This window comes from Manis pentadactyla, chromosome 7 (assembly GCF_030020395.1).
Source record: "Manis pentadactyla isolate mManPen7 chromosome 7, mManPen7.hap1, whole genome shotgun sequence".
Taxonomy (NCBI): Eukaryota; Metazoa; Chordata; class Mammalia; order Pholidota; family Manidae; genus Manis; species Manis pentadactyla.
Window position 1 is genome coordinate 50,317,463 of NC_080025.1, and position 12,972 is coordinate 50,330,434.

The 12,972-nt window shown below is 41.6% G+C and overlaps 1 protein-coding gene across 1 annotated transcript; it reads right to left on the bottom strand.

Annotated features, from left to right (window-relative positions):
* Positions 1 to 9,118: 9,118 nt before the first annotated feature.
* On the bottom strand, positions 9,119 to 12,938 carry MRPL32 (mitochondrial ribosomal protein L32). Its single transcript, XM_036918899.2, has 3 exons — positions 12,769 to 12,938; positions 11,695 to 11,876; positions 9,119 to 9,648 (listed from the first exon to the last, which is right to left on the bottom strand). The coding sequence occupies exons 1-3, from the start codon at positions 12,896 to 12,898 to the stop codon at positions 9,394 to 9,396; spliced, it is 567 nt and encodes a 188-aa protein (XP_036774794.1). The 5' UTR covers positions 12,899 to 12,938; the 3' UTR covers positions 9,119 to 9,393.
* Positions 12,939 to 12,972: the final 34 nt, after the last annotated feature.

Below are 12,972 nucleotides of genomic sequence, written 5' to 3' on the forward strand. Positions count from 1 at the left end.
GGAAGGGAGATCTCCCGTGAAGCTATCACACAGGAGCCAGCATTTCTTTCCAGGTCTTCTGGAAACCCCTTCTTAAACCTCACTGGGTCCCATGCAGAATCTCTGTATCCAGGAGAATGCTAGGATCTGACAGGCTTACGCCTGAACCAAATTGGCCTTTAATGATGAGGAGGTCATCTTGAATAGCTTAAACTACTCAGAGCCCAGCCCTGCATCTCTGTGAACAGCTGCCCCATCATGTGGTCTGGGTCCAATGGGTGTTCAGAAGATACAGGGTTGGCCTGGGGCAGTCCCTGTTTATGCCTCCTATTGTTCTGGTATAATTATTCATATATCCTCCCATTTTATTTTCAAAAGAAACTTGTTTTAGACGATAAATTATGCTGTAATTCTTCTATTAGGAGAAAATCACAAGGTCTGTTACACTTATTAACCTATATAAACTGTGGCCATGGGAAAAAGTATTGTTCCAAAAGTTACAGTGAGAATGTATGTTTATCTCAGTTTTCAATAAATCTTGGTATTTATATTGTTAAAATAATTAACATTTAAAAAGTCAAGTATGGCTGGCATTATGGTCCAGGTAGATAGTTCTAGACCCACCTCTGACATGTACCAGCTTTGGGATCTTGGTTAAGTCTAGAGTTAAATTTCCTCAACTCCAAAACAAAGCCATTGGACCACATCATTTCCTTTCAAGCTCTAGCAACCTATTCTACTATAAATATCTATATGCCACCTGGGAGTCTGGTCAATATCTGTTCTATAGAATTAAAAAGCACAGCTTTAAGATCAACATGTGCCAACATTAAGGAGGCCAGGAGACACATGCAAGAAAGAGCCCATGCTGGCTTCAGACACCAGCTCCCCTCCAGGCGCTCAGGGCTGTGGGCAAGTGTGTGCCATGGTCCCCATCAATAAGCTGCAAGGCTTTACAACAGTGACCAAGCCCCTAGGATTTAGAGTTGAATCAATTTTGGCTCAGATCTTAGCCCCTTTGCTGGTTTGACACTGGCTAGGCTTTGCTTCTGTGCGTAAGTCTACGTCACGGGGTTGCTTAATTTCTAATGCAAAGCTCCATTCTATCAGGCGACAAACACAACTGCTAACACAAGGTTAACGGTCCCTTGCCCACCCCCAGACACATCCAGCATACTGCCTTTCCCACTGATGCCTTCACTTTTTTCCTGTAGTTTTGGAGGGCTTACCTAGTGACAAGAGAGAGGATGGGTGGACACAGGCTCTTGGTATCCACTGAAAAGCCATCATCCCATCTGGCCTCTGGTCTTCTATACTGTCAACCTGGAGAGTAATCATGGTTCCTGTCTGCAATACGCTGTAAGGGCCAGATGTTCTCCGGATCGGCACGTCTCCGTGACACTGTAGAAGGCCCCACCCGCCTAAACACACCCAGCAGCTTCTGGCCTGCAGTCTCTCTGCCTCCCTGGGGCTGCACCCAAAAATCAAAACTCCAGTCCTCCTTCCAGGGCTAGAGTTTGATGAGGGACTGGGTGGGGTGGGCAAGGCATAAGGGAACTTTCTCCGACTCCTACTCCAACTCCTCTAGCCCAGGGCATCTTTATCTAGTCCTTGCTGTAGGAAATCCGACCTACTAAATAAACATGTTCCTTCCCCAACCACATTTTCCTAACCTTACTACTTTCCTTTCTCCCCTAAAGGTCAGGATTTAGAAAGTTTTCTTTTTTTCTCTCTGCTTTTCCTTCCTTGAGAAAGTAAATAAAATGCTGTGGCTCTCTGAATCAGATAAAGGCCAAAAGATACAAGGAAATATCACAGAAAAAATGCCAGTTAAAATTTTACAATATTTGCCATGCAAAATTTTATTAGGAGGCTATGTAAAAGACTCAGCACTGTGCTTTACGCACTATACACATTTAGGACACAACAGCTTTGATTATTAATATCTGTTCTGCAAAGGCATCTTAAAGATTATTTGTAACATACAAAATGCCTCAAGTATAACAGGTGTTCAGTAAATGCCACTCATCATTTTGGAGAAAAATGGTTTTAAGCTTAATATAAAGACTAATATGGCTTCTGAATGAGGAAGTTAGCTGAAAGTAATATGATTTAAAAAGCATTGGGAATTTTTCTTTCCTATTGCTCATTTTTACCCCCTATCAACCACATCCTATGCTAATTCAAAGTATATACTTAAATGTCCCTGGCCTTTATATTCTGGAAGATAGCATCAGCAAAAATAACCATTAAGCCTTCAGAACAACACCTGACATATAACACCAGCCATTAAATCATCAATACATTGGGCCAAATGGAATTATTTGTTTCATCTAACTCTAATGGCAGCAAAATGGGAAAAGCAAAATTTAGAGGGGATGGCGTTGAGGGCAGATTCAGAGACCTGGGCTTATAGGCAGGTTCCAGAAAAGTATGACAATGAATCAGGCTTTTCAGATTTCTTCCCGCCTCTGGGGCTACTTTAGTAAATAGGACGCGTCTGGTGGAGGTGGAAGCCGCTCTGAAGGACATAGTCTCCTCTCCCTCACCAACGGTTTCGGTCAAGTGCACTGGGCTGACCCTTGCAATGAATCTGTGGGACCTATCTGAGGAAAACCGTGGAATTTTAATCAAGGCTAGGAAATAAGAGAGGAGTTAATACAGAAAAATACCATGTTGCTATGCAAAAAGACCAAATAGGTCAAATTCATTAAATTTTAGGGTTAACATTATCCCAAGAAAAATCCCAACAAATATAGTACTGGACCAAATGCTTCTAAAGTCCATTTTGAAAAATAAATATAGGGCTACCTTTTGAGACAGACAGAAGGGTCAGACAAGGAGATACTACCTTTATCATACAGTAAAATCATTATAATGTTGCAATAATTAAAATGCATTTTATTAGACAGATAGTAGGAAAGAAGAGCCTGAAACAGTCTGGAGCATATGTTAAGAATCTGTAATGCAAATGTGTGTTTATGTTAATCAGTATTAGGGAAATTAGTGATGTGCCTGAGGGGGAAAAATCATGGTAGATTCTGCACATTTACCACATACCAAATTTATCCAGATGGACTCAAGAATTTCATGTAAAAAAATCAAATCGTAGAAAAATTGAAGAAACTATTTTGGAACAAGTCTTTATCATAAAAATAAGATCAAAACAAGAAATCCCAAAGAAATATTACCATACATCTGGCTACCAGCCTGAGGATTCAAAAGAGGCTAATACTGTGATTTTGTTTCAAAGCCAATATTTTGTTTTTCCCCATAAACTCTGTGCCTATTCTCCACTTATTTTTAATGAACAAAACTATTTTTTGGACACACACTCAGCACGCATGGTCCCAGGTCTTCATCTTCAGCTGTGGGTTAGAGGCATTGGTTATTTTGCCTAGTGAGAGTGAGCCTCAGGTCCCCTCCCACACATTACAGACAGCTGCCTCTGGCTCTCCTTCATCGTTTCATTAACAATCTCTTCTGGATAATTCCCAGAATACAAATACACACTTGATCTCTAAGTTTGCAGCACACATACAGGCTCACACACGTGTGTCCCCTAATTCCCTGCCCTCCTCTAGCTATTGCCTCCTTGCCCTGTTCCCTGCAGAGGAAATCTTTTGCAAAGAACTGTCCAGGGACCCTGCCTCCACCTCCTCGGTCCATCTATTCTTCAGCCCACTCCAATCTGGCTCTACCACCAACACTCAAATGAAATCGCTTTTTGTCATGTCACAAATGAATTTCCATTTGCCACAATCATTGGGCCCTTTTCTATCCTCATCCCAGCTACATTCGACAGAATGGATGACTCCCTCTTGATATGTCTCTTCTCTTGGAATCAGTGGCAGGACAATCTCCTGACTTCCTTCTCAGGTTGGGGTTCTCTTCGCTCTCTTGAGTACTTGCCCTGGATCATCTCATTCATTTCCATGGCTTTAAATACATGATATCTGCTGACTGTTTCCACATTTACATAATCACATATTCCTCAGCTTCCTTGACATCTTGACTTAGATGTCCAATAAGTATTTCAAAAGTAACTTGTTGAAAATAGGTAGTGTGGGTTTCTCCCATAAGCTATGCTCACTTCACCCAGGTGCCCTAATCATGTCTCCTGTGTTGTCCAAGTTGGAAGCCAGGGGTCATCCTTGATTTCCTCCTCTCTTGTACCCCTAAATCCAAATAATCACCGAGTTTTGCCTATTTTGCTTCTGACATGTATCTCCGTTTCCTACAGTTGACTCCATGCTCACTGCCACCATCCTGGTCTGTGCTTGATCTTCTCTGGCCTAGACTGCTGCCAGAGACCCTCGGCCTGCTTCCCGAGACCCGTTCCTGCCCACCCACGCCATGCCCCCTCCTGGCCTCAACTCTGCCGCTTGCTGGAAACCCAGTGCCACTCAGGACTCAGGGTATATTATAGGAATAAAGTCGGGAGGAATTACTTGTGAATTGTATGTGAGATGGGAAGGAAAGAGAGAAATCAGAATGACTAGGATTTTGTTCGGGAACTTTGTAGGAGGTGATGACTTTTATTAAGGTGGGAAAGTCTGGGTCAGCTACAGATTTCACTGGTGGGTGAGGATATAGGGGTGATCAAGTTTTCTGTTTTCAGTGTGCTAACCCTGAAACGTCAGTTAGCCAAGTGGTGGTATGCAAAAGTTGGAAATATTAGACTTTGTAGATACTTGTTGAATGAATAAGGGATCCAAACTAGGCTACCAGAGAGGCAACTTTAGTGGGACAGATTTGGAAGAGTTGCTAAGCTGTGAGGTGACATCCTAGCTGAAATCTCTGGATTTATTTGGATAAACAGGTCTGAAGATCAACAGGAAAATTAGACCCAGAGGCTTAAAGGGTCATCACCGAGAGTTTAAGAAAAGTTAGAGAGAAGGTGGAAGTGACACTTCCAGAAATAAAAATATTTTCATGTTATTTATTTTATTAAAAATAAAATCAGTTTTGAGTCCGACGGGGAAATTTTAGCATCATTCCCGTCTTCCCTCCACTAGAAGCCAGTGACAATCAGAAATGTCTGTAGACTTTTCCCATCCTCTGGGGGTAGGGAGGGAACCGCGTCTGGTAGAGAGCTAAGAGATTTGAAAAATGTCAGTGGGAAAACCGGTACTTATTTTTAGCTGCTGAAATGTTTATATTTGAGAATATTGGAGGAACAGCTATATCGCAAGTAGCATTCTGAGCTTTTATCCTACAGTTAAGTTTTTGGAAAGGATTTGAGAATTAAGCAGACTGCCCAAATCCCAGTGCTGTCGAAGGGGAAATCAAGAGGAGACCCCCAGTCAGAGAGCCTCGCAGAGGCACCGGGCAGAGCCAGAGAAGCCGGGCGCTTGCTGGGCGAGGCAGACAGCCTTTTCTGTCCTGCAGGAATCCGTTCTGCTCCCCCACAGGCGGTGGGGGGCCTTGGCAGAAACAACGGGTTTTTCTCGGGAGAGGTCTCGGCGCTGTTGACCTGCTGCCCCCTAGTGGGACGGCTCGCGCTGCCTAGGAAATCACGCCACTTTTCGGGATTTGTTTCAAGGCTGGAACTCAAGCTGACTGTGATACTAACAGGGTCCAGGAGACCAGATCATGCCTTCCTCCTGTCCTCGCTCCATATAGCATCCCTAACACTCACTAGTGACTTTACCACTGCGGAGAAGGGGAATTGCCATTGCAAAAAGTGTTTCCAAAATGGTAAAAATAGCTCCACGAGGAGAGGCCGGACAGCCCCTTGCAGCAGGAGCATGCGCTCCTTTGCCCTCTGCTGCAGGACTAGTGCAGACAGCAGCTGGAAGAGACACCGTTCTGTCTGACGCGCAAATGAAAATGTTCTGCACCAATACAGGCCACAGGATGACACCGCTCCTTAGGAGCTGCAGCTGAAGACAGAGCATCTGTTTTTGTGTGTGTAACAGGAAAGGAAATTACTCATAGACAGTAGAGTTCCTTAGTACAGACTTGGAAATAGAGGGGCTAATCCTGTCCCTGAAACATAACAACCGCATAAGGGGGGGTGGGGAAGGGTAGAAAAGAATTCTCTAAGGGAGTGTTAAAGTGATCCCCATACCAGGACTTTTTGTCCAGTCTTTGTTCTTCTTTCAAGAAGAAATCTTGAGTTTAAAAATCACACCACACAAATTATGGAAAAAATGATTATTTTTAAAAGATTTATTATTTCTTTAAATGGCAGTCATGCATAGTACACCTATTTACCAAAACTCAGTTTACTCACAGGGACTATATATACATATTATATATAAGTTATTGCATGAAGCAATAGTTCCTTTGTATGAATCTGCATGTTTCATCTGAGCTGAGTTGAATAAAGGAATTTGAAGAAACGGAGATGACTTGAACTGTTTGGAAAGGATTCTGGCTAGTGTGCTGGGAATGGGGTACTTTCATATTCTAGACAAAATCATGGGGCCCCTGATTGGGGTGGATTGGTGCAAGTGTAGTGAGCAGTCAGATTTTAAGTATATTTTAAATGTAGAACCAATGAGATTTGTGGATTTGCTCACATACTGAATATGAAGGAGAGAGAGGCAGAGTCAAGGATGTCTCTGGAGTAGGTTTTGGGACTGAGCAACTAGGAGAACGGAGTCATCAACTGAGAAGAAGACCGCAGACTGGGGAATAGTAGTGCTCGGAGAAAAGGGATTCTGAGTTGGAGAAACTGAGTCTAAGATACCTGTTAGACATTTGACAAAGGATGCCAAGTAGGCAGTTGAATGGGCCTGGAGTTCTGGGGAGACACCCATGCCAGAAATACCAAATTAGTCAACATACAGTTGCTATTTAAAGCTGTGTAGAGTGGATTAGATCACGAAGGATGGAGCCTTGGGCACTTTAAAGCTAAGAGTCTGGGGAAAAGAGGAAGAATCAGTCAGGGAGTCTGAGCAGGGGACTCCCTGAGATTCGAAGAAAACATCAAAGACAGGTGAACAGTGGGAGAGAAGTGGCCCACAAGGACATCGACAATCTGTGACTTACGGTGAATCTCAACAACCTGAAAGGTGTGTGCATTGCACTGTGGCTGGAGGTGGGCATAAATACTTGGGCAGATCATGAGGACACAAAAGGGTTTAATTAGGAGTCTGGTTTTGATATGATCATAACAGTTTTAGAAACCACTGTGTGGCAGTATAGCATTTAGAAGCATACCCACCATGGTGATGTGGTAAAAGATGTAGGAGAGAAATAATCCTTAGCTTTGTGTTTATATACCTTGCATTGCTTCATTAGCTACAATGATGAATTACTTTTGTAATTTAAAAATTATTATAAAGAAAACTAGAAATCTGAAAGGACTGGTAACTAATAGTTGGAAAATGCATTGTTAACAGCTCAGCTAAGAGACAATCAGGGTCAGAATGACATGGCAGGGAGATGGAATGAAGCCAGACACTTCAGACCTTTCAGAACCAGGTGATCTGCCAGGAACTGCTTAAAGGAGAGACAGCAAGAGGACAGTGCTGTCAAGCTCAGAGGGGAACAGGCACCTCCTCACCCACCTTTCCCAATCGCAACATAGTTTATACCCCTCCCTCCAAAAGTACCTGGTAAAATGTCTCAGCATCTTGATGTTGTGGGGAGCAGATAGGGATGAGGGGGTTCATTTCTAATGTTCAGAACAGTAACAAACCAGTTACAGAAATTATTTAACTCAAACTCATGTTTTTTTTCCCCTGATCATAAAAATTTGGAGGTGTTAAGTAGTAAAATATAACTCTGAGGGAACAACCTCTTCAAAAAATTGATAAGCACTCTTATGACATGGTTTCCTGCCATGAACTAGACATCTGATTTTGGTAGTTTGGAGATTATTTTATCCGTTGATGAATAGCAGAGATGTGACCCTGACCGCATATGATTAGGTCTACCTGCAGAGAGCATTCTTCTCAACTGAAGCACAATGTTACCTAGGGGCAGACTTTGCAACCTGCTAGACTTATCAACTGAGATACTGAGTGGGCAGTGGAATAGACTAGGTATGTACCTAGGTAGCCTTAACTTTCAACTGATTCTACCTGATAAATATCCACCTTAAGTTTGACACATCACACTTTCAAAGGTTCATCTAGTTTTAGAAGTAATTATTGGCACAGGATTGCCTTAATAATATGCAGATAACCAGTTCCTCCAGAATTAGACTGAGCCAAGCCTTGAAAGAACAGTTTTGTGGGATTCCAATACTTGGATGTTTTAAGGATGTGCTTTTACTGAATTGCACTTTAACAAGAGTATTGGTCTATACCTCATGAAACATTCTATGACCATTAACATGGATCACCCCATCACAAAAGCCTCACTATAAAGTCCCATGGGAGAAGTGTCCCTCAGGCCTTAGCATTCACATAGTGGTGCCCTTCTCCTTCTGGATTGTGAAGACTTATACATGTACATTCTAGCCAAGGAAAAGAAAGTTCAGAGTTGAATTGTCAATTTCCTTTAGTATTCTGGCTACTGTGGCATTGCTTTTTGTTTTAAATGTGTCCTTGGACTTTATGTTATTTTGTCTACTGGTTTTCCGTTTAACTGCAATTCCCTTATCTTAGTGTTTAATAAGCTATCTCATTTTATTTTTTCTTGAATGAGATAGGAAACAAAATAGTAAACCTTGGGCTCAGGATTTTCACAGGAATGGGGGAGAAGGAAATATAAAATGAATTAAGTTAAAAAAGCCATTGCTAAGGAGACAAAAACAATAATGTAAAAAAAAGACATACTAGAAGGAAAATGCAAAGACAATATCCTTAGCGCATTTTCTGTGGACTTCTGTACTCACAACTTTAAAAAAAATCTCTCCTCAAACTATAAAACACAAATCCCACAGACCATCTATGAATTGAATGTTATTTTAATATAAAGTATGATAGAACTATTTCTATCATCAAAGTAAATTAATATGTATATCCCATAAAAATAATTCCATCAAAGGCAACTTTAATTTGCTAAAAAAAAAAGAACAGAACAAATCCTTTCTCACCTACACAACCACCATCTTAAAAACCAATACCCAGAATTTAAGTAACTATTTCCAGGTGCTACTTAAATGAAAAGTTTCTGTGTAGGTGTTCTTGTATAAGAAAAACCACTGGCAAACAAAGAAAACCAGAGCCAAACACCTAAATCTTGCTATGGATTTGAAATGATTTGTTTTATTTTTCTGCCCTGGAAATTTTATGTTTACTTAAAACCTTATAGTATAATAGAAACAGATATTAATCCATAAATATTTTAAGTTTACTCTTGATACATTCTTCAAATTACTCACAGAAGTGCCTATAAAATGTTTTAAACTACACAATTTAAAAACAAGCACAAAACCACATAAAAATGAAGAATCTTCCTTTCTTGCAAGAGAAATGTTTTATGTGAAGTCATCTTTTTTAAGCACCTTTGGTATTAATTCTGCGTGAACCAGGATGGTCGCTTTCTGTCTCGTTCAATGATCCTCTTGCCCTGATCTTGTTCGGATGGTGTCTCTCCCATGTACAGAATCACCGTCTCTGTGGTAGGAGCCTTAAAAGGGCCCCCTTCTTGTTTCCCTATCTGTCTTCTGATTTCTGCAGTCTCTTTGCATACCTTCTCATAGCAATAGCCACAAAGGACATGTTTCAGTTTCAGGTGACCACATTCAGGACAAACATCTATATTGTTCTTTAAAAAAACAAAACAAAAACATATTTTAACAAGGGATAAAATAAAGCACAATTAGAAGTGGTGCTTATATATGAATTTTCTTGGACTGTTCATGCTGCATGAAGTCCAATACCATCTAATTCAACCTCACTTTAGCAGAGAAACTGAGGACAAACAGCATGGAGTTTGAATTAGTAGAAGTGGTGGCTTTGGATCTGGTGCATTTTTACTTCTACACAGTAGTCGCATCGTGTAAAAACAGCATTCTGTTCTCCCATTTTCAAATAATAAACATCTGATGAGTCAGTCCCTAAACACAATGGGGTGATCCATACAGCCAGCATCTTAAGACATCAAGGAAAACAGAATTCACTTTTTCTCTGTATCATGGGGAAAACAAGATGATCAACACATTACAAATTGGCTTCTTCTGGTATCAGTGTAACTCACATTGCTGTATGAAGTATAGTTGGTATATAGCATGTTTTCTTTTTATGAATGAAGGATGATTATTTCTTAAAGTAAAACTCCCTTATGTTATAATTTAAGGGCATTTTAATGAGTTTTTATACATGTTTACTCAACTTCAGTAAGAAAATTATAACCTCTGAATAAGTCTTTTTGATGTTTTAAAGATATGAAATGTAAAGAAAAACAGTACACCAGCAAAGAAAGTCCAAATCCTTCACAAGACTAATCTACAAACATTTGTGATACAGATGACAAAAAGTTTTCTGAAAGGAACTAAGAACGGTGTAAGTTACTTGCCTCACCAACCTCTCATTTTAGACCACTACACTGGGAACTGGACTGCATATCCAACTGGAGACATGGAAAAGACATCCACTGTCCACTGGTGCTCTTTCCCTGATCAAAGCAGGCAGCTGAATGTACTACAGCAAACAATTCAATGAAGAAAACAAATGTACACTATAAGAGCTACTCTTTTCCATCAGAATAAACAGGGAAATCATGTAGTAGATTGGCACAAGACCTCATTCCTAAAATCTTATGTTCTCTCAACCAAACAGTGTAAGTTATTGCTGTTTTAATCAATGGAGTATTTTTCAGTTCCAGATTTTAAGTCCATTCCCACAGTGACTCACTAAAGGATTAAGTACTATGGGTTTGGTTTACTAGTGAATGTGGAAGCCTATGTTAGTCCATGCTCCGTTCTTGAATTTCACCTGCACCGTGATGCTGCTGTGGATGTGACAGTAACTCAAATCACAGCTGCTGAAGTCATAAATTAATAGATCAAAGGTAATCAACACTATAATTTTTGTTTACTAGATCAATGAAGAAAGTGTACCCATGGGGGGCAGGAAGGAGGTGGTGGTGGAGATCTGGAATTATCTGAGAACAGGGACACACACACACAAACACATTTTAAGAATGTGAGCTAAAGATCATACTGTCAGGGCTCCAATCCTGGCTCTACCACTTAATAGTCTGTGACCACAGGAAATCCATTTACCTCAGTTTCTTCATCCTAAAAATGAGCAAAGCAGTATTTACTTTGAACGGTTATTGTGAGGATTTGAGGAGACAATTCACATAAAGCACTTGGATAAATCATAGGCACTTAATAAGAGATGTCAGTTACTTTCATTACTTATCTAAGGATTTTCCTTCACATTATTTTATTGGACACAGTAAAGAATTGGATAAGTATGTAGGAGCCGGTAAAATCAAAGATCCAATATACCTACTGCTTCTGACTTTAATTTTAGGCTCTGCCATAGTTAAGATGTTTAGCCATGTCAGGTTTAGAATCACACAGCTCAGTACTGGCACAGCTCAGTTCCAAAGTCATGTAGGCTCTTCATAACCCAGTCCTCTGTCCAGACTCCAAACTCCCTCGACTGTGTTCCTAAAATAGTCAGGCTACAGGACAGTGGACATACACACACACATAACGAGGATAATGTATTTTACTCAGGCCAGAGAAAAGTTGACATATAAACTCTGAAAATAATTTACCGATAGGCTATGTGAATACACCAAAAGGACATGCAGTGGTGGATGTGAGAAAAAGCACACAAACAAAAACCAATATATTACCTTAACTTTAATAAGCTTCCGAGGGTTTCTTCTCCTACACCGGTTAACTTCAATGCTGCGTCTGTTTTTAGGTGCTGCCATCCAAAAGATACTATCCAAAAGGCTGGAAATCTCCTTACTTCCACTGGTGTCATTTGCTAGTTCTGTAAATACAGCTGAACCTTGGACTGCTAATGCTGGTACTACAAAATAAAACATGGAAATACAGAATCGGTTCCTAGCTTCTAAAAGACTATTTAAATATCATTCTCCTTAACAATCAACAGTGATATGTCAACAGATATATTTGCCTCTGGGGGAGCTCTGATTTTCCTCCAATCAGAGGTCCAGAACTGAAGGCGCGGAGAGGGGAAATGAAAAGCAACCTGTCCTCAGTGCGCATGTGTGTGGATGTGCTTTGGCTCTACGGATAAAGATGGCGGAGGGCGGTTACAGCTTTTCGCTGACAACGAAAAGCATTGCTAAGCATAGCTCAGTGGTTAACAGCACGGCTCTGAAAGGCCTGTGTGACCTTGATCTTTCTGAGCCTACTTCTTCAGCTGAAAATTGGGGACACCCAATGGATTGCTATGGAGATTACCTCAAGAAGCACAGGCTTTGGCATTTGGTGGGCTCTCTGATCAGACTGCCAGGGTACTGTTCTGTTCGGGATATACTCAGAAATGGAGCGGAATGTAAATGTCAGGGCACTAACACCCAAGCATTTTCTTCCTCAGTTTCGAGGAAACACTGGGATCAGGATTCAACAGCACAGAGCTCAGACACAAACACAGATGGCTTTAGGGGGTGGGAGGACTAGAAAAAGAGTACGACCCAGACAGCGGCGGCCCTTGACGCTTTCTTTTCGGTTACACCGGGTACGAATGGGACAATGAGAGAACTTTTTTCTTCAGGGGAGGGAGAACAAAACCAGTCATCTGCTGTTTCAAAGTCAGTGAATAGTGAATGTGCCGGACAAAGTCCCGGGCGCGCGGTGGCGGTCAGAACGCGCGAGGGCAGGTAAAAAGCTGTGTCCGCCACGCTGCCTGGGGTCCCCCCATCCAGCCCCCTCTCCACGGCGGCCTCTGTACGTACCCCACGGAGGACTGGGAAGGCCTGGACGGCTCTGCTGAAGTATCCACTGCAGTCGTTCCCAACAGTTCCAGAGGAGGCCCCGGGCTGCCGACCACTGCGGAACGACGAGCACCAGCAAGGCCGACGCCATTTTCGTTGCCCAAACACCGCTCCCACTAGGCTGCTTGGTCCCGCCCCCACCTCGAGCTTGCGCACAAACGCAGA

Bases quoted from the DNA above. Each gene is read 5' to 3' on its own strand.
- MRPL32 (XM_036918899.2), bottom strand. From the start codon at position 12,898: ATGGCGTCGGCCTTGCTGGTGCTCGTCGTTCCGCAGTGGTCGGCAGCC. The intron at 11,877-12,768 runs GTACGTACAGAG...TTTATTTTGTAG, and splicing joins CCTTCCCAGTCCTCCGTGGG to TACCAGCATTAGCAGTCCAA. The intron at 9,649-11,694 runs GTAATATATTGG...GTTTTTTTAAAG, and splicing joins GGAAGCTTATTAAAGTTAAG to AACAATATAGATGTTTGTCC.